A 22,964-nucleotide genomic window follows, 5' to 3' on the forward strand; every position below is an offset into this window, starting at 1 on the left:
CAGCTTGGCTTTGCCAAAGTTTGCCTGGTAAATATGAAGGAAAGTCAAATGCTTACTTGAGGGGAGAAAGAAAAGCTCCAGGCTGAGAAATACGTTTTCACAATCTTTTTATGCAGCGAGACAAATGGGAACAGAAACCTTTGTTCAATTCTCTCACATTTTGGAAAGTAAACAATCTTTTGGAACAGTGCTTATAATTTCGACATAGTCTAGCCCATTTAATATATAGAGGATTAGTGCCTGTTCTGGCAGGATTTGATCTCCCAGGATTTTTTGTGAGCTGCTGTAAGAAAGAGAAAAGGAGATGAAAAACTCTGATTGTACAGCAGGCCCGGAATTTCTCCTGGAAGGATTTTTAATTCCCAGGGTTAGGGTGGTTAGAGATTGAATGAATCCCATTTATAAAGAGACACAACCAGTTCAAGAAGAAACTATCACTGGTGCCAATTGCTTTCATAATCTCTTAACCACAGCACAGGACTTCACAGTATTGGTAGTGAGGAAGCAGAAAGGGTAGTTTAATTAAATACAGGATACTGGAAGGTATCTCCTTATTAGGGTAGTTTAATTAAATACAGGATACTGGAAGGTATCTCCTTATTTTATTTTCCTTTTTTTTTTTTTTGCATATTGCCAGAATTATATTAGAGATTAATATATATATTTTTAAGTATGCACACATACATGTATAGATGTGTAGACAGACATATAATTGCACCCTATGTAATTTACACTGGAAGGAACAAGCAGCAGTTTCCCTGAAGTGTTATATTCACATGGATCTTGCCAAGTGCATGTGTTAAAAGGCATATCGCACAAAACTGCACCACGCATTATGCTAAAGCATCAGGAAACCATGGTGAAAAAGCAATTACAACTTATATTCTGGCATTTCTCCCATACGTGATGTGCAATGCTGCAGATGTAACAGGTAGCCTCAAAATTTTCACTTCAGCTGTGGTGCAAGTTATTTAATTGTCTAAAAAAAAGGGTGATCCTTGTAGTGGGTAGATACCCTTCCTCTCTCCCATCGTAACAAAAAGTCTTAGGAGTGCTAAGCTGATAAGCATAATAGAAACACTTCAAGTAAACTGACAAGATAAGCTAATATTATAGGATTTAATTATTCTACAAGTACTCACAAAAGCACGATGGAGCCAGAATTTTAATTAATGCAAAATGCCTCTACACTTCAACATGATTTTAACTAAAAAAAGGTTTGGAGGAGCTGGTCCTCCATTGAACATCAAATATTAATTCTGGCAACATATGTTAATACTGAGAGAAGTCAAATTACATAAGGGGAAGATTTTGTATAACATTGATAAACACAGATAGTCTTATTTGTTATATACTCATACATACTTTGTATCTTATACACAAGGTTTTTCCATATAATGTATAATCTTTATTTTTATAAAATTGAACAGTGTTTGTGTTACAGTGCATACAGAAATCTATTGTATTGCTTTGATGATGTTTATAGTTCTGCTGCTGCTGAGCAAGATAAGGCTCTTCATGAAAGCAAACCTGAACCTTTTTTTCTGGATTGCTGAAGTCTACTTGAATATACTAGCATTTATTTCTCAAAGGAATAAGGAGCAAGCAGCAGCAGCAACAGTATTTGCTGCTGCAGGAACAGTTTGACTTCAGCCTCCCACCTTTTCTTTTTGTTTTTTTAAGGTCAAAGTCGGTTGTTAATCAGGTCTGCTTGACCAAGTAGGAGTAAGGCAGCGGAGAAGGTCTCAGGCAAGGTCACGGGCAGTCTTTACAGAGAGGCTTCAAGGGACAGACAAGTAATTCAGCTTACCGAACTTGAAAGGAAATGTTGAGAGAACTGACAACTCAGTAACTTTAAAAGATATTTTTTTGAAAAATGAGCAACAATCTGGTCAGTATTATCCAAAAGAAATATGCAGGCAACAAGCTGTTTGCTATGTGAATATTAGGATAGAAAAATATTTTTAAGACTAGTAATAAAATATTCTATCAAGAGGGAATCCTTTAAACATTCAGGGAAGGCTATTCAGAAGCAGTATCATTTCACTCATTACAGGTGAGCAAACACCATCTTTATTGTAATCACTGCTTATCATTAGCATCAGCCTCTGGAGACTCCAGCTGGGACCAGCACTTCACTGTGCTGGGTCCTGGACATACAGAGAAGAAGAGGTATTCCTGCCTCTAAAGAGCTTATAACTTAAATAAGTAACACTGAAAAAAAATAAAAAAGTATTATTATTCCTTCTGTGCTAGGAAATACATGGAAGTGGTTCAGGAGAAGCTGGATATATTGGAGCGAGTCTACGCAGGAGAGCTGGAATAGGACAATGACTACCTGGGAACACTACAGACTTTTTTTTTTTTTTTTTTTTTTTTACATCAGGACAGATCAACTCATAATTCAATTATACACCTGGAAAAAATAAATCCTTCTCTAAAATCATACTAGTATTTGCATGAGAGTGACTCAGAAGAGAAGCAGAAAGAAGCATGTGAATATAGCAAAATATTAGATTCAAGAAATACGACCTGCACTTTTGTCCACCTGCACACAGAGGAACTCATGTGAAGCCCTTTCTATTTCTTTTATGTTTCTCTGCTACACTAATCCTCTAAAACACAAAGAGAACATTTATTAAATGGAAATCTTTTTATTTCCATTTAAATCAACAACACGCTAGACAAAATGTGTGTTTTCGCTGGTCATTTATACAGGAAGTTCCCCAGATCAGTCATTTCTAATAATTAATGCTGAAGTGCACACAGTTATTTAAGAGGCTACACAAGCGAGTCATAGAGTAAGCCATGACCTAGAAGCATGGGAAGAATCTGGAGTGCATCAGTTGGTCAGCACTGAGCAACAGCAACAAGAAACAGAGCAATACTGTTTCTTACATGTGGGTCTGTAACAGTATTTGCTACCCTTCATTTGACTTCAGAAAACTCCAGCTTTCAGTGGGACCCATCTAGCCTAGATGGGTAGACCAGAAGGGCCTAGTTGGTTCCATCCATGGCCACGCAGCAATGTCTGTCCAGTCATCTTTAGCATCCCCTGTTCCAGAAACACAGATCTAGGATTTACTTACAAGTCAGACCTGCAGAGTGCTGCAGAAGATTTTCTAGACCTTAGTTGCTTGGTCTATATCTAATTTGGAAGGCACTGCCATGCCACCACGTGAATAAGAGGAATGCACAGAGGTTAATGGAGAGATTTTCGAAAGATTTTCTGAACACCACTTAAATCTGTTCAACTGACATGCTTTCTGCTCCCCGGTGAGACGTTTCACCTCTCAGCAAGAATTTTGCCTCTGTAAAATGAAGACTATATGAGGGTTAACAACCTGTCAGGAGGAAGTTTATATCGATGACAGTATATAATTCATTTGTTGCATGTCACTCTTGCGCTTTGAGAAATGCCATGAACAGAACTGAGTCAGCCTTCCCCAGTCTCAGGTTGGGAGCTCAAACTGCCTATCAACCATATTTAATTTTTTTTTAGGTTGTTGAGCATCTAGTAAACACTCACTAGTTAATCTAATCAAAAAAGGAAACAGTGTTTCCTTTTTTTTGTCCTAAGTGTTCTTACATGCACGTCACAATCCATAGGCTAAAACCCACTGAGAGAAAGAATAATGGCTTTTGTACACTAGCTATGGCTTGAGGAAACAAGTAGCTTGCTCAATATGGCATAATTTTGTAAAGAAAATTAGAAAGAATGGTAAGAAAGACCATATAAGGAAAAAAAAAACACCTTAGCATCTTATTAAACTTTTAAAAAGTTTAAAGTGGAATTTCATTACAAAGGGAAAGAATTAGCATGAATTAAGGTTACAGCAGGCTAACTCTGAATGATTAATGGCTTGATTTTCAGATGTGCTGAGAACTTATATTTTCGCGATGCTGACTTAGAATGAATTTTTAGATGCTCAGAATCTCTGTAAATCGGGTCCTTAGTGACTTGTCCAAGGTCATGGCAAAGGGTTGGTGGTAAAACTGAGAACAAAAATTGCCCTCCAAAGTCTCAGTTCTCCATTTTATAGTGACCTCTGGAAAGCCCATTTCAGCATTTTTAACAATGAAGATTCCAGCTAAAATCAAATCTACATTAAGCTGGGCTTTCTCTACACAAATAATAGAGGAATTTCTAACTTAAAACATGGCATTTACAGAAGAACTGTTGTTTTTATTGTTACCAACCTATGTTGAAAGTATGAAACTCGATTACTTGGAAATGTCATGGTTTGAGTAATATTTGGCAAAGCTGAGGTTTGCATGTTGGGTGGAAATTAGAAAGAACAGCCATAGAAGTGTATCAGTTAGATTTAACCATAGGACAAGTCCTCTGCTGCTTTCCTTGTCACACACTCACCTCTTCCTAATATTTGTCACAGAGGAAATAAGCAGCAAGACAGTCCAATGGCCAATCAACTTGATCAATCAGAAAATGAATGCCACCTACCCAAGCTCTAGCTTAAAAAATAAAATAGGATGACAGCTTGTTACGACACCCTCACGAAGGCTTCAGTGCACTTTTTACCTGTGCTTTCACTAAGAGCACTTCACGGAGTTTCTTGACCGCATTTGTAATGTCTCTGGTTTCCACAAAGCAGAGGATGCTGCAGATTGCTTTAGCCGCTTCAATCACATTGCCCACTCCATGCTGTTGATGGCGGAGAAGGAAAAAAATAATAAGGAAACAAGAGGCATACTCTTTAATAGAAGTACCTTGCTATATACTTGACAAGTACACATGCAGAAAATCGCATCTACACCTCCCCATCCAAAACTCAAATACATCACACATAAAACTGAGGTTGTTAATGCATATTGATATTGCCAGCCATAAGTAGTTTTTTAAGGACAGCGTAATTTTTGTTATAGCCCAAGTACCTTCTAGGAAGTGTGCTTTCCTGAAAATTGTGCTGTATTTGGTCTTGCAGAGGCAAAATGTTGGTTTGAAGTATACAAATATTGCAATGGAATTTTTGAGGAGTCTCATACCCAAATGATTCACAAATGTTCTGAGGCTTTCATGAAGCTATGGGTTTATCCCTGCTGTTTTATACCACCCACCTCTATGAGACATGGCAGAGATCCATTTTCCTTAAAAATAATGGTTGTGAGGTTGAAAAATCTTACATATGTGTATTGAATACTTTGCAATTAGCTTTCAAAATTTTTTTTCAACCCCCCCATGCTCCCATATATTTTCAAACTACTAAATCACATTGGTAACAAACCTGGATTTTTAAATATTACCATAAAACAAAAATGTCTAGATAAATCACCTCAAGTATATTGTTCAATATGAGAATAAAATTTGGATCTCAAAGAAAGTGCCACCACCACAAATATCAAATACCCTATATTTAGAAATATCAACAGATGGTAAAAAAACAAAAAAAAATACTCCTTCATGCACAGGTACCTGTACATTTATGATCTTCGTAAAGCTTAAAATACATTCCCTGTACAAGCAGAAGCTCCTCTGTTACATATTCTCCATAGTCCTGTACTGATGAAGTTTCCTTTTAGTGAGCTACACCATGTCTATGTACTGATAAAACCATTTATACAGCTCATCCATTTCCATGTCTGAAAAAGAACTTCACCAAGATGAACTTACTATTTGTAAGTTTATGGTCTATAACTGAGCTGTACTGAGAAAACTAACACCTGTCACTAAAAAAAGTAAGCACAAAAATTTGTTGAGTTTACTGCTACCATGTTTAACTGCCTTGAGTAAAACTAAAGCAGCAATAAATTAAATAAATTAGCATCAAATATCAGAATTCTTTTAAATATGGTATATATAATTAAAAACAGTAAAACTTTTCCATATTACAGGTATTGGAGGAAAATCAAAGGTCTGAAAACTGTGGACCTTTCTTCAGTCTGAAACAGACTCACCATTCTGGCAAATTACAAGTACTTTCCTTTCTCATGTTGACTCCCTACAACTTGGATTTTTACTGAACTCTTGCAAATCTTCCTCTCCATGCACATATACACTGTCAGTAGAAGTTGGGACTTCTAAAAATAAGATGGTTTTGTTACCACCTATAATAAGGACAAAAACCAAAAATTAAACAGGCTGGTTTACTTGCGGTTGTGAAGAACACAACCGCACAGTAAACCAGCTTGTGTAAAAGTGCATATGTTGATACACACATACACACATTTTTGTAATGAAAAAAAAGTGTTAATTATTTTTAATTTTAATTCAATGTCTTTTTTATTCATATGTGAATATGGATTATTAGCAGACACACATGGAATTTTAGATGTATAAAATAACACACACAGAGATACCTAATTCTGAGTAGTATGCTGGCACTTCAGGAGTAATTCTTGAATAGGCCACTAGGTATACTGCTGGATAGAAAAAATCCCTAAAGATCTAAAGCAAAATGTATTTATTTTTTCCTCTATATATTTAAATACCAGCAGAACCTTAGAAGGATATTTTGATGCTTATTTATATGATAAAAATACTGCTTCATTCTAGAACTTCCATGAACCACTCCTACACTCACTATAAAAAGTTATCTTCTACACTGCATAAATTAGGAAGTTTTCTTAAATGGTGTATTTTGAGTAGATTTCAAAATGAAGTGCATGTTGAAGGATTACCAAAGCATTCAGAATGTCTAGCTGTCTGACTGCACATGCTCTGTAAGAAAAACCCACATATTTCAATTCCAACACCATCAATTCCTCTCCCCATGCCGATTTGGTTTTTTTATTTGCCTTTTCATTTTGTAAAGGTATTATCCACCACAAAATGAGTCTGTCATTTATTGGTTATTAGTTACTAAGGCTGGGGACAGGGGGGTTGCCAGTAGTCAGAAATCAGGAATCAGTATCTCAAGAATTTTTAACAGACACCCTTGAATGAGGGAATTTGGATTTTTTTAATGGAGGCGCTCAAGACCTGTCAAAATAAAACTGTATGTCAAATGAGCACAGAATTTAAACATGTGTACAGGTATTTAAATTAGTTTATGTGGGTAACGCTCACGGGCCTGGTTACCTGTGCGCTGAGGGTGGATTGCAGTGGATCAGAAGAAAGGTCCCAAATCTCCCACTGCTCTAAGTGTCAGTTTTGAAAATCAAGAGAATTATTTCTATCTAACCTTGGGATGAGGAGAAGTTACAAAGACCCAAATTTAAAATGGATTTAATGGATTTAATCTTCATGGAAAATAAACAATTTTGGATTCAGATAATAACTCAAGAGTTCTCATTTTCTTGTTTGCTTCCTTCACTATAAAGTCATGATTATAACAGAACTGCAATTTTTCAAGCCATTTATTAAAGCCAACCAGTAACACTAGTTCTAATTATTATAGGCTTGAAAAAATTCCATACATTATTATACTGCTGAATGAAAGCATTTGCATGATTGTTTAACATGTGTCATTAACTCGCAACCCTGCTCTTTTAATCAATTCACATGAACTTTTTTCAGTGTTCCTGGACAGACAGGACCTTGTTAAATATATATATATTATTAACTATAGAGAAATTTAGCTCTAGAGTAAAACACACATTTGTTGCATGACATGAATATTTCAGAAGTGTCCTGTCTTCCCTTTATAAATAAGTTAACAAACTCAAATGATTGCCTACTCAAGATAAAAGTCTTGAGCAAAAAAAAAAGGCAAAAACAAATTTGAGAGATCTCCATTTAATAGGGTTTGAGATTACAGCTCCCTTTGCATTTGGAATCTTCTTACTTTAGACTCTACCATTTCAAGTGAATGTGAGTAACTGAACTCATGGGTCTTCTTCAGTAAAGGAATAAATATATAATTTTGAGTTCAGAGACCTCATTTTTCCCAAGGGCTTCCATCCCATATTACACACTACATAGTCTCCTTTAAGAGCTTGCTCACAGAAACAAATATCAGTGAATGTTTACACAGCATCAAAATCAGAGCCCTGCTTTGGAATTAGGCACAAGCTCACAGATCTTAAATTTGTGTGCATTCTGCAAAAGCAGTGTAAAAGATTTGCACAAAAATGCAGACTATTTTTATCTAAATATATATATTTACATAGGTATTTATATATGCATTTGTGTGCATTTTTACATATAGGTGTGTTTGCATGTGTTATCATATACATATGCACAAATATTTATGTATGTGAACACTCACATACATATATAAACACACTTCTATGTAAACATATATATGTATGTGCATACACTTTCTGGCTATTCAAAATAGTAATACCAAGAATATGCAGAAAGATCAAAATCTGAACTTGAGTACAGGTGACATTCATGTTTTGATTTACATTAAAAAAAAAAAAAGCCCTATTTTAGCACAATCAGTTATAATACTCTGTTATAGATGCACTGGAATATCTCCCTGCCACTACATTGGTATTTCTGAGTTTTTTTAAACAAAAAAATCTCTTTTCTTAACAGTTCCAAATCCTAGAAAGACAGCTATATCACAGCCTGAAACTCAAAACAAATAACCATTTGGCTTCTTCCCCAAAAAATATGTATTTGCCCTTTAGAGTTTAAATTCTGCCTAAAACAGTAGTTAGCAGAAAAGATTTCCTAAGATTTCCTTTGAGCATGGAACAGTCCCAAAAATTTTAAAAGAAAGCCTTTATGAGTTTTTCAGCCTAAGCCTAACCCTTCAAATAATCTCATGTTTGAATATATATCCTAAGTAGTTAAACAGTTTCCTGTGGGTTTACAAAATCAAGGACATTTTTTGCCAAAATATATAGTATACTATATAGCATAGATATATAGTATAGTATATATAGTATATAGAATACTATATGCTACTATATAGTATGCTATATAGAATACTATGTAGTACTAGTGCATATATCTTTGCTAGTTTTAACCTCTATACTGTCAAACAAAACAATCCTGGTTTTATTTACAAGTTCCTTTACACTATGAAACAGTCACCTTGGACATTTTAAATTGGTAGCACTTTTTTCTTCATTTCAAGTCAAATTTTGTTAAAAGAATTCATAACCTTTCCGAGTCAGGTTAAACAGCTCTAATTAAAATCCACTTTAATTGCATCTGAGACAGATTAATAATTAGATAACATTCACATGGAAGTTAATGCTTTTCTGGTATAACAAACTGAGAAAAAATACCTCATTTTGCAATAAATACTCCACTTGACCTCTGTATTTCATAATAATCGAGACAAGGTTCTCTCTGGAAATTGGAAAGAAGAAAACAATCTCAAATTAATAGCAAATGGATAAAGAGAGCACATATTTTTTCACATGGTATAAATCAGAAATAATTGGACTGACAGAGATTTTATGTATCTAATACAACTGTTTTTGTAGACCTCATGTTAACACCCACCCTGGTTCTCCATAGTCCCTTAGTAGCCATTTGCCACATAAGGTATGTACAGAAAATTTTCTATTTTGACCTGGAGGATACTTGTTTCACAGGTGAAAGAAATCCAGTAAATGGCTTCCTAATGAGTCTATTTAACTTCAAAACCTGTTTCTTTCACTCTTTAAGACTAAGTGTGTGCTTAAATATTACCTTGAAGAAGGATGTGTTTAAGTGCATGCTATAATGCCTTCTTTCCTAGATCACTTCACAGACTGTAAAGCTGCAGAGACCCAAGCAAAACATCTGCAAAACATCTGGAAAATCTCTACAGTTCAAAAGCCTCTATTAAGTCACAAGTATGACAATGTGCATTAATAAAAGGAGCACCATTGCCATGGAAATCATTATACTTTATTTACTTACATTTCTGATGTTGATGTTTTCATACTATTTCAGTGGCTGCCTTTATCTACTATTACTTAAGGTAGAGATTTGTATTTCTTTGTCATTCAATGCAGTTGCAAAAAATGGTTTAACTGATACTCCTGCTGTATCCTCTGCTGGAGACCTCTGCCGTGCTCTAGTACCACGCTACCTTTAAGCTACAAATATTACTACCAAATTTATACAAGCAGTCTGCTATGTCTCCACAAAGTGTCACTAAATTCGGTGCGGTTATGAATGGGAACACAAAACTTTGTAAATTAAACTGCAATACTGAAGCTAATGCTTTAAGCATCATCCCTTTAGAACCAAAAGCTCCAACAGACAATCATAATCAGACTTTTACTTTTTAAATAGTGTTTTTGTCTCTTTCTGCCTTTAATCCTACTGTGTACTATGCACAGTGAAATTCAAGTTAGCATTTCCTTGTGGGCTGGAAAAAAATGAAAAACTTTCCTATTGAGCCCTGGCTGTCGTTATTGTGCTCACCTTTGACAGCCTCCCCTCGGACTGCATATTCAGCTGTAGAAAGGGAAACCTTAATTCCCACTAAATGACTAACTTATTCCCTGGCAAGACATCATCTTATTGCCTTAGTGGTACTTTTTTGTAGACATCAGGTAACATGTGCTTGTATGGAAAATGGAAAGTTTCAAATCTACACTCCTTCCCATCTGTGTTTTTTTGTTTATTTCTTTTGTTTTGTTTTTGATTGTTTTACCCTACTGCTTTATTTTTCTCATATATTTCCCACTCTCTTTTTCATTGGTGTTTTCTCTCTTCAGTGGGCTTGGAAGAAGTTTTTTTCATTGCAGACTGGCATCTCTGATCACACAGATATTTGTTTGCTTCGGACCGAATCCAGGTTTTGCACAGGATGTTTTTGTGCCATTCATACATCATGCTACTTAAGTAAGGCTAATTGAGCAATAGGAGATTAGAGTTACAGACATTGTCCAGGGTACAGTTTGTATAGCACATGGTTAGATTATCATGTATTAAAATTCATCATGTTGAATAGAGGAATTTCAGGTGTTAATACCAGAGTACAATTCCCTGTAGATGTCTAACATTCACCTCCCCCTACAGATGGCTTTGCCTTTAGAGTTTTGTATTTGCAACCTTGCACTAGCCTTATCTAGCCAGGCAGTTAGTGTCTGCCAAGTCCTCCTGTAATCCTGTTATATTGTAGATAATACAAGTTGCTGCTTTGTTTTGAGCAACTCCCCAGGCATAATGTCTTTTTCATAGCATTGCCAAACTCAAAGGTAGTTCTAAATGTAAGAGCTTGCCCCATCGCTTTGCTACACATGTAAGCATAGTCATTAGCATGCTTGGACTAAATACATTTTTCAGAATAATTTCCTAAATACTAATACTAACTCAAAAAACTAGCATGTTTCCCATCATTTTATCCCACTCTACAGAATTTTATGTATAAAGCAGCCATAATTGTACATAATAAATATGAAAAACACCACAACAACTTGTAACAATGATCAGAATACCTCCATTAATGCTTTCCTGAGTCTTTGGCTGCTAGATAACTAATACTCATATATTATATACAAGCACATCTCTGATAGGTGTGTATACATATGGCAACAGTAAATAATTCATGAACATTTAATTGTTTCTTTGGGAGGGTCCTGGAGAAACCCCTTGGATCTTTTAGCACGGTAATATAGTAAAAGAGTTATGAAAGAGAATCATCAATAACTTAGGAAAGTCAGTCTTGGACCCTGGCTGGCCTACATGGGAGAAAGCAGAGAGCCACATACAGTGAACACATGCAGCACTGTTTTTTTAATTTCCTGGCAGTCACCCTCTGTGGAATATTGCCAGGTTTCCTTTCCAAAGGGCCATTTATCACCAGGTTGCCTAAATAAGCTCTGCCTAACTGCAAGTGTCAGATTAGCCACCGTGTCATATTTATTGGCACCTTGATGTCAGAGATTATGGGCCAAATGCGGCCCCGGTACAATGAGTACAGTTCTGCTGACATACTTGATGATTTACATTAGGTTTGATTTTCAAACTATGAATATCAGTGAAAGAAGCAATGTAGATGCTGCTGGTTTCATTTGTTACACACTTGTCTGAGACAGCAGACATAAACAGAGATCTTGATATAAACAGAGATCAGGTTCCAGGTTGTTCTTTTTACTTCATTTCAAGACAGCCAAAACAATCCTTCTTCCTTCCCTACTGGATCTAAGCAGATGGTGACCATCTCATTCAGCAGGTTCTATAAGACACAGATGTTTGTGTGCTACCATCAGAAATGTAACTGCAGTACACTGAGGCAATCCTGAGCGTTATTTAATTTACCTAAAATAGATGCTCATAGCTCTGAAGATACAACATTATGGGTAGGTTATCTGCCAGCCTTGCCATACACCAAGCAGATTTGTACAGACTGTGTTGAGGCCCTTCCACTACCTCTCCATAGCTACTGCACCCCTACCTAGATACAACAATACGATGTGTTGCAAACATACCTCCCAATATAGAATAGGCACAAAGATGTGACGTGTTATGTCACACACTGCTGTTATGACAAGGTGTGGTATTGCTGACTGACCTGCCCACAATAACAAACAAACACACAAACACACACTATGGCAGCTGCTTGCAGGAATATGAGCCATTCTTCACTGTAGAGCTCACTTGATTCTAACTTTGGTGATACTTTAAATTCAAGTCCTCTCTAAATGTAAGTGCGCCAGTGTTCTCAACTCAAACAAGTTGACTATAATGGGGAAAACTAGTACATGAACCCTGCTGAAGACATTTGCTCCAAGAAGTGATTTTTGATTGCTATGTTAAGGAGTGCAGAAAGGCTTATGATCACAATCCTTGAGGCTAGATAAGGGAACCAGTCATGTGCACACTCACTGAGAGTCTTCTCCAGCCCCACTATAGGTCTAATGATCTACTAGGACATGAGGGTCTTCATTCTTCAAAAGAGTTTTCAGTTCAAAATGCTCAACATAACATTAAGAGTTTCTGTATCAAGACATGGAACGTGTGCCATGCATGCCCCAGAGTGAGTCTTGAGCACATGCAGAGGTGTTGATGGCACAAGTCCAACTGCAAGGACACTACGACTCTGTCAAGACAGGGAGACCTGCAAGGCACAATCCTATGCACACAGCCTGCAGAAAGCAGCTCCTGAATGAACTATCCCCACATGTAATCTGCTGATTGCCTTGCTATTTTCTGAACCTATGAAAATTTTAATTATCCTGATGTGCCATGGCAAGGATCTTCAATTCCAACCATTTATTTAATCTTTCTAGCAGCCATTGTGCACCAAGCTGACATTCAAAACTCTTTATTATAAACCTAAGAACTCATTCCTGGTGGCAAAAGTCAACACAAGAGGATGTGATCTACACTTATCTTCTCAGAATTTATCTGCCATTTTATCACACAGTCAACTCAGTAAAGTCCTTCTACAATTAATCATTGGGAACTCATGCTTTTACTACTTTGCATATTATAGTCAGCAAACTTTGTTACTTAACAATTAACCTTTTTCTCCTCTCAACCAATTTAGAAATGAATTTGAGAGCATGGGGCTTGAGCACAGGTATTTCAGTGCCCCTACTGCTGGAGGCAGTCTTTTCCCACCCATCAAGAATTCTTGCGACAAGCAGGAAAAAGTGAACAGATGCTGTTCTGCCTCTACTTTTTCAGCAGTTAGGAAAAAACAACTACTGTACTGTAAATGAAGAAAGGAATTATTTATTACTTATGCTATTTGTTTTTCATTGTCCTAACTATCAGAGACAAATCTTGTCATGTACTTGATTTGAAACTCAACAACTTCTATCACATATTCCCTTGTAAGACTCTCTTTACAATGGAAAAGGCCACACACTTTATAGAAAAAAGAAGAAATAAGTGTGAATAAATGTTGCATATACAGATTCACATGACTGATTTGATCCTCTTATGGTAATAAAATGAATAAAATGAAAATACAAATAGCCATTTATAAATAGCTATTATTTTCTGACAAGCAACCAATAAGGTCTGAAAACACCTGTAGAGATTTCTCCTATAGAGAATACATACACAGCTATTGCAAAATATTCATGTTCTTACCGAGTCAGTCTCCAAGCACAAGTATACTCCAACAGTTGATTCACACTGAACTGTCTTTGGTCATCCTCATGCTATGAAAGAGAAGCATATAATGAGATACTCTGATATGAAGAATGTGCACGACAGTTCTGCTTTTCTTCCAAAGTCAACATGTTCTTTTAGCAACTCCTTCCTTTCAAAGTGTTGGTCTGAGATTTTATTTGATGACTCTCTCCTATCATATTGGCTTGTATTATACAGGTGGCCACAGAAAATTATCACAGCAGTTCCTTCCATTACATAAAATTGAAGTTTATTATGCATTAAGATTACAGCAGGGCCTCAGAAAGCCCCGCTTCTGCTTTCTTTTTACAGATGGCAGTAGGCAGCCTTCTTCAATAGCAACGGACACAGGACATGAAGCAGAAATGACTTTGTATGTATAACCCGATCTCAGCCTTCTTTCCTAAGGGAATAAAATGAGGAACATTGTATCATTCTTTGCAACCTCTTCAAAGAGACTTATCTCCCCTCATTTTGTCTCATTTGGCATACTCTGCAGATGAGATCAATTCACCTTCAGATGTAGTCTTTTCTCTACCCTCGCTTGTGGCCCATGATACCTTAACTCCTTCTGCCCCTATTAAGGTAGCTCAGCCCATGCCAGCCATGTACTGTCTGCTTGCAGGTATCACCCTGAGCAGAAAAAAAAAATCTCTTCTCTTATTTTTTTACCAATTTAATTTTCACACAATAAACAGGATTTAAACAAAACAGAATAGCACAATCCAGTAGTGATCTGTTTCAAGTTTATGACTTTTTTCTTTAGGCAGAATTCATAACTAAAACTACATTTTCCAAAGGAAAACCCCACTATTTTACCTGCTGTGCTGAAAAGTCTTCTGCTATTTTGAATGTTAGTGAATTAAAATATTGAAAGCTTGTTGAAAGCTGTGACCACACTAGCAGTTTTCACAAGGTAATTAAAGGGCAGTAGTGGTCTGAAGCAAACATTCTGGAGCAATTTGTGTTTCTGATATTGCTGGATTTAAGTTAAATACGATAATTCATGGGTGAATTCATTCAAGCTAATTCTACTTTAGATTGCTACCTAGAGATTTTGCAATAGCACCAATTAAGGTGCAGGATCTTTTTGAACTAGCTGCCTTGCCAATATGCTAAACAGAATTTCCATTTAAAGAGTTACTATCTATTTAGTAGAAGTAAGCGAAAGATGAATTAGGGTGAAGGCAAAAGGAAAGTTCTCATGCATTAAATCTTGAATACGTGCATCCTAAAACTAACCTCTAAGCTTCATTTGCCTTGGCTTTTGAATGTAGAGGGACACCTCTGCTCTTTATTTCAGTGTGTTAGAGTGAGTTAAATGTTATCATAAAGCAGTATACAATGTATTTGGAGGACAGGATGCATTTGGGAGCAGATATTTTTTTCTTAGTTGACTTCAGAATCTGCCTCGGAGTCCCACTGAGCTGCTGCTACAAATATGATTACAAGATTACAAGTCATACAAGAAAAGCTTATGGATGCCGATTTCTTGAGAGCAGCACTAATTGTGCTCCCAGGACTCTGACATAATAATTGCATTTTCTCTCTCAGCTGAAGGCTCAAAATTGTCTTCTGCCCACATCACAATCCACCACTTGTTTAAAAAAAGAGTTTAGTTTAATGCTTTCTTCATTTCTATTAATGTGGCTCGTGCCAATTTCTGGTTTAGGCCACCTTCTCTAGAGTGGTGTGAAGCTAAAAGCTTCTATTCCTCATTTCTTTTGCACTTCAGCTTGCTGAGATCCCCTTTACTCCCTGTTCTGAAGTTTCTCGCTTTCTCCCCTGGAAGTGTTATCATAATCAGAAATGTGCAACTGGGGAAGGAAATAGCACCAGATATTTCATACCTGCATTCTATGATATCATGATTTGGATTCGCTAATTCTAGACAGAGCAACAATCCACCACATGCACCTTGACTCCCAGAAAATACCCTGACAGACCTGATCATGCCACCACAAACAGGACCTTTCCTTTCAGATACGAGTGCCCTGTCGCAAGGGCTCCCTGGAGCTGGATGAAGACTTTGGGTCCGTGACTTATGACAGCTCTCGAGCTGTTAACATTCTTTGCTATTATTAGTGACCTGAAGTAACTCGATAGCCTGAAGCTTTCACAGCATGTCAGCTATCATAGAGAGGTGATCGATAATTCACTCAAACATTTCTTAAGACGTCCCTATTCCTAGTTAAGCCCTATTGTAAGCTATTAATTTTGATTTCACAAATTCTTTAAGACAACAAGAGTGCTCCAGTGGCCTGAGCACCACTAATTTATCTTCCAAGCTTGTTACCTGCCTGAAATATGGCTTTGAAGACTATTTCTGTTTCTTTGTTAGTAATTATTCTACCTGGCAATTGTAACTATTTCTGAAATGTGAAACGTCAAGAGGCGGTCACACTCTGCTCTTGGCCTCCACAGTGCACTGCAGTATATTAAACCTCATTTAGACCTGTCAAACTGCAGCAGTGATGAAGCAGCCTTTGAGCATATTAATAGGACGTGAAGCATTTTTACAGCAGCACAATTTTAAAGCACACTTAAACACAGACAAATGACTTCTTAGTAGTGAACAGGACACAAATTCAAATAACAAAACACCACCTCTTATTCTGATGGACCACTGACTTCGTCTTCCTCAGTTTGTGACTATACTTGGATGTTAACACTTAATTTGATATATCTGGTGAAATACTGGCATTGTTAACACTAGCAGATATGAAAGTAAAGGCATGTTTGGATTCTCAAGAAATATCACTTCCTGGCTGATTTTGTCCGAAAAAAAAAAAAGCAAGTAATGCTCTTAGAAAGCAGGGGTTTTTTTTGCTCCCACACCACTATAAAGATTCTTGCTTTACTCAGACATTAAGCACATGAGGACAGCTCTGAAAAAAACAGGCCTCTTGGGCTAGGCAGAGCTCTGTCTGGAAAAGGTGTATGGATGGTTTGTACTTCTGTGCTATTCCACTGTGCATCTCTTCCTGAGCACCACCCTCTAAGGAAGGTAACATTTCTAACCCACTAGAACTCATGGAGGTTGCACTTACGAGTTACCCCTTAGGGGGGAAAAAATAATAAAAAAAGAAAGAATAGGTTAGATGTGAAGCAGAGTATCAAAACAAACCTAGTGTTTGGTGCTCAGAATACAGCACAACTGTGTCTGTAACCCGGACCATCATTCAACAAAAGAACTATTGTATTGTTTCCACATTTATTGTCATTCTCAAGATTTCAATGCATGGAGAAAAATCTACAAGATGCAGAATTTACAGTCATGTCCACAGAAGCTCTTCGTATGGTTACATGATATAAAACTTAGTTTCGGTATGTTCGGTATAAAGATAACCTTATATTCTTTGTACAGGCTTTCTAAGGGGGTTTAGGAGGAATCTAGTGTCTTGAAAATTCAGGTATTAAAAGGCTTTTGTTCAAAAGTGTTAAGGCTGATAAATCTCACATCTCAAAAATCAAAATCAATTTAAAGGTCGCTGACTGGCTCAAGAGTTTGTGAATCCATGAAAGCCCCAGGCCAGATTTCTTGCCTCTAACTCCACTGTTCCAGATGACTTTTTTTTTTGGATACATTGTAACACAGAATACCAGCTACTCACAGAAGGAGAAAACAGATACTCTCATTTAAAAGTTCTTCAGTTGTATTCACAAAACAATTGTAAATATTTAGTTATTGCCCAAAATTTATCAACTCCATCTTTTACTATACTTAAGCAGATTATTTTAGTAATTCTTTACTGAGTCCATGAGCTTCACAGAAAATTAAGAGGCACAGTAGATGATTTATTAGGAAATTTGGTGTTGAAAGCCGTGAATGAAAGGGCTAAATGTCACTGTTCAGTTCTTCTTGATGACATCTCTTTAATATTATGGTTTACGAAGGTTTCCAGTAGCTATGGAATTAAAGTATAGTAATAATAATATAATAATTAATATAATAATAATTATTATTTATATTCAGAGTTTCCTGCTCTCAAACCAGCTGGCAATTTGGTCCAGAGATTAAAGTCCACTTAAACTCTGAACTGCAAGCAATTAGTTAATAACTAAAAATATCAGACCGTTGCCCCGCTTGCTTTCTGTGTGTATTTCTATTGCCTCTCAAGGACAACTGGCTATTAGACTCAATAAAATCAGTAATACAGCTGTGACATACAGGAGCCTAGAAGTACTTTGAAGACGTGGTGATACAAGAGCAATAAATCATCCTTCACCATATGCAGTAGGGAGAGAGAAATGTATGCATCATAGTATAAGTTTTAAGTAAATGCCTGCTCTTTTATCAGAATTTCAGTTGAAAAGAACAGGCACACAGAACTGATACAGCCTTCTACCTGCTTACAGGGGAATAGCTTGGCCAAGGGATAACTTTTAAGAAATTACCCAAAATATTAACTCCTAAACTCTATCACATTACTTAGAAAGGTGAAATAAGTATTCCTTGAATACTGCCTCTTCTCTAGGCATTGTGCAGTATGGGACAATTGTGCTGTCATGAATAATAGTGATTTGCGTATACCAAGAGATATTTTTAAATATGTATCTCGGTTTCAAAGATGCTACATAAGGTAAGCAAGAATGATTAGGAGGACAGTCTCAAGACACGGAGCATTTGAGGAGCCTATGCAGAGCATAGGCTGTAAAGCATATTAGTTTGAGGATGTATAGTATAGCAGAGCAGTAGATAGGTAATTTGCTCTATATTTTAGGGTTTTTTTTTAGTTTGAGTGCACAGTAATTTGTAGAGAATCAATCATTGGCTTAGAAATTGGAAGACAAGATTGTAGGGGAGTTGTTTGAGGCCACCTGTTTTTAGGGTGTGCATGTAAACAATACCTCCAGTGGATGTTGTACACATACAAGTAACAAATAGCACCCTAATCAAACTTCTAACTCATGTCAGTGATTTCTCAGGGCAGGAAACACTGGAAGCCTGCAACTGGCCAATAGTATATATTACTCCATTTAATAGCTTGAGACACTGACACAGAAAAGGCAAGTGACTTTTCTATAATTACAAAGTTACATGCGTTCATAATTATATATAATAATCTTCACACTACTCCTCCCAAGCCCAGCCTTCTTTGGCACCACTGCATGGAAAAATCTAGTCTGCCAGACTCTTAAAACAGAACATCTTGTCACAGATCTAAGACCAAAAAGGAATATGAAAACTGTTTAATCTCATCTCCTGTTTAATGCAGACAATAGAAAACACCCAGTGATTTCTGACTGGAGCTCAGCAACTTGCAGTTCATTGACAACAAGGTATCAAGACAAGACAGAACTAATTCCATAGGTGACTGAACATGAATATTGCTCTTTTTGTGGCTGGGATGATACAATATGTGGATGAGAAAGGACACATGGGATGGATACTTGCTCACCTCCTTCTGAGGGCATATTCAAGCATCAAATCATTTTTCTCTAGATTTCCAATGAACAGCTGGCAATTCCCTGATCTCTATCATTGTTGAAGAGCTGACCTGGTGGTGAAAGCTCCCATGTTTCCTAATTTATTTTCTTCTGAACAATACTAAACCAAGTAGAATCAACAGTTTTCAAAAATAAGTAACTAAATGAATATTGTCAGTGAAGAGGGAAAATAATTTAAGCCCCTACTGCATGCTGTAGCACTTCATTATTCCAGTTTTATCTATAGAATGGCTAATGTTTTCAATAGAAAAAACATATATTTTGCCTCATTTTAGTCCCCCTTTTAACGCTCTAAGTTGCATATTGCACTGAACCTGATGCTTTTCATCATGACACACAACAGAAATGAAGAGAAAGCCCTTATTCTATTAGAAATCTGTTATCTGACCTATATATTGACAGATTCAGCATGGCAATATGTATACTTAAAGCATGTAATCGGAACTAACTGAATAAAGTCAACCACTGCAAGTGAATAATGCTTAGAACACCAAAGCTTCTCCTGCACAGCAAAGCTTGTGTTGGAAGTAATTCAAGCTGGACCACAGGGAATAAAGCTCACACTTAGGAACACAGATCAGTGTCACTAAAGCTCCCTAATCCCTTCCAAGGCTGTTTAATCTCAACTAATCTGAATATGTATCTATTAGGACTTAAGGTGTGATAAGACAACGTTTTCTGTTAGGACATATGCTTGTGTACAAATACACACACGTGCCCGCATGCAAACACGCACACACAGGCACGTGTGCATGCCACACACAGTGTGTATGCACAGGGACAGAATGATTCCAGCTTTTTCAAACCACTCTCTCAGTGAGAACGATCAGAAACCAGATGTGATTCATCTTATGCAATACTTTAAATGATTTTCCCTTTGTTGCATTTCAAAACACAGAAAGACCAATCCAAACCAGTAATTGACAAACTGAAATCACTAGCATGAACCAAGCCTGATAAAACAGAATTATTCTACAAAGGTTAGCTTTATTTTCTTTTCAGACAAGGGTTCTCTAGAGTGACGCATTGGATAGATAGAAGCACAGAAACAAGGCAGAGCTATTCCCCAGAACATTGCAACTGCAGCTCAGCACCAATGTATGCATGAGCAGGAAAGCAAATAATCTCTCCTTGATTAATACTGGAGGTGGTTACATAAAAGGATTGGGGGAATTCTACTCGTTCAGGGAGGCTGAAAGAAAGGAAGAGGATAAAAAATGACAACATACCGTTCGAGCCAAATTTTGCTTCAAATTAGTAGCGATGTGTAGCCGAAGCTGAATGCAGGTGGTTGGCTTGCGAAGACTCTCGTGGCTGCCCAAAGTGTGATTGCTGCAGTTTTGGGAGAAAAATAAATGATTATCTCTGCTTGTCACTTCCTTCATTTTCTCTCTTCTTCTCTTAAAAGCACTAGTAGACGAAATTCTAAATGCAAAGCAGACTGAAAAGCATGAAACGAGCTTGCCATTTACATCTGTGAAAATTGACGGGGCTTGGTCATGGCTTATTTTCTGTCGAGAAAATTTCAAAATAATCAGTTGTATCTTTGACTATTTACTTCTGTTACAGAACAACAATGAAACAGAGAAAGAATATTCTAAATAAACTGCACCTGCTCTCAACTCTCTCTTGAGACAATTCCTGTATATTCTTCAATATATTCAGTGACCTTCAGAGAAACCAAATTTTTGATCCTGTGCAGCTCTCAGAGATGGTAAAAGAAGCTCTGTGTCAGTTTTCTACCTTCTCTAATCATATGGCCAGCTAAGGCCTCACAGAGAGCTCTGTACTCACTCAGATGGAATGGTTCCTATGAACTATTCTGCCAACCCACAATGCTTTTAATTATGTTTAATAGTACTTGTAACAAAAACCATTTTAGTGGTTCCCTTCTTATTGTTTTAATCAGGTGAAATAACGCAAAAAGACTTTATTTTTTTTCAAATTAAAAAAACATCTTTGGGATTAATTGCTAGGAAAAATGATACTGATTTTTGCAAAGGCAATTTCATCACTGAAATGAGTTAATATGCTTTTCCATTACAACTCTAGTGCATGTTCAGCTAAATTCCTGTCACTTCCTTCAGGCCTACAGACATAAGCATGCCTAAAGGGATACTCCATGTTCATATGGATTTACAGCCATGAAGGAAAGTGAATTCTTTTCTGATTTGTCAAGTGTCACAGAAAACTTGGAATTCAGCTACTAATGCTATTTATTTCTAGCTGAAAATGCTTTTTATGAAATAGCAGACCAAAATCGGTAGGATGCAGTTCCAAGAAACACTGGTCCGGTGAACAAATGGCAGAAAGAGTGACTGAGGGCTGAGGATTTACTTCTTACGTGGCAACAGAGGTCCCAGCAGAAATAAATGGTTAAATTTAAAGGAGTGTGCTATAGATAATTGCCACTCAGCACAATTACCAAGGATTCATATATCTTTTAAGTGTTCTGTGTTAACCCTGCACTGCAGAAACCCATTTCCATTTGACAGAATAAATACCCAGAGCAAATACTCCTTTGGCAGTGCTTCCATACATTTGCAAAACTCCTTGATGTTAAGGACAGCAAGCACAGATATAAGGGGGCGTGCAGAAGCCAGAACTGTCACAGTGAAACATCAGTGCTGTTGGAAAGTGTGTCACTATTATGCCTCAGCTTTTCTCTAATTCCTTTACCAGTAAAAATCCAAACAACCTATTCTGAGTCCTTCAGACCATACCAATTTAACGTTTCACATGTTGTTCCTCAATTTATATCTGTGCTGTGCCTACTCGTTGCTTTCTTCTAACTCCTTCCATTAGATTTCACCTATTCAAGTGCACCTCAGGACTCTCCAGTTGAACTCCTCTCTGATCTTGATGCTCCTTCAAAACAGCCTCACAACTTTTTTTTTTGAGCCTTACCCCACACCATTATTTCTTCTCTTCCCTTTCTGCCCTATCTATTTTCAACCTCAGGATGGGTGCAGTAAAAAGAAAAAAATTATGCAAACACACCTGCAAGTCCTGAGTCACTTCGTCCCAGACTGCTCCAGTATCTTCATTCCCTTTAATGCAATCGTTACACCAACCCACTGCTGGAAAATAGCGCAGCAATAGCGATTTACACTAGCCGAATGCTCCTTTGTGGTTACAGTTTTGTACCACAGATGTACAAAACTGCTTTTTGCCACATCATTGTGCTTCCAGGCAAAACAAGCTATACCAACAGAATTTTAACGTTTGGTTATAACTACACTTACACTAGGGGCTTGTGTTAGTGCTGCTGTGCCAGGCAGATAGTATACCTCATCAAATCTTAACTGACATTGTGATGCTATCTGAAACACCGTAGTCTAGAGGTACTAGGCCTAGAGTTGATCTCATGAATGGATTTTATTTTCACACATGCAAAGAGAAAAGCTTTGGGAGATACTGTAATGCAAGAGACTAGACCAAGTGGATTAATGCTTCAGTAAACTAAGGTGGAAACTTGGCCTAGATGAAGAAAAAAATACCAAAAAAAAAAACCCCAAAACACAAAAACAAAAACAAAAACAAACAAGCAAAAAAAAATGTGATATAGCTTTAG

The 22,964-nt window shown here is 36.9% G+C and overlaps 1 protein-coding gene across 1 annotated transcript in view; it reads right to left on the minus strand.

Moving 5' to 3' along the window:
• PIK3C2G (phosphatidylinositol-4-phosphate 3-kinase catalytic subunit type 2 gamma) overlaps positions 1–22,964 on the minus strand; it is a 193,675-nt gene that overhangs the window by 153,156 nt on the left and 17,555 nt on the right. The window contains exons 5-8 of the mRNA XM_088528461.1: positions 20,620–20,722; positions 13,898–13,968; positions 9,142–9,205; positions 4,541–4,663 (exon numbers count right to left, since the gene is read on the minus strand). Of these exons, the coding sequence (XP_088384587.1) occupies positions 4,541–4,663; positions 9,142–9,205; positions 13,898–13,968; positions 20,620–20,722 (361 nt within the window). The remainder of the gene's footprint in view (positions 1–4,540; positions 4,664–9,141; positions 9,206–13,897; positions 13,969–20,619; positions 20,723–22,964) is intronic.

This window comes from Tinamus guttatus, unplaced genomic scaffold (genome assembly GCF_059628265.1).
Source record: "Tinamus guttatus ecotype Peru unplaced genomic scaffold, ASM5962826v1 Tinamus_guttatus_pri_ptg000308l, whole genome shotgun sequence".
NCBI lineage: Eukaryota > Metazoa > Chordata > Aves > Tinamiformes > Tinamidae > Tinamus > Tinamus guttatus.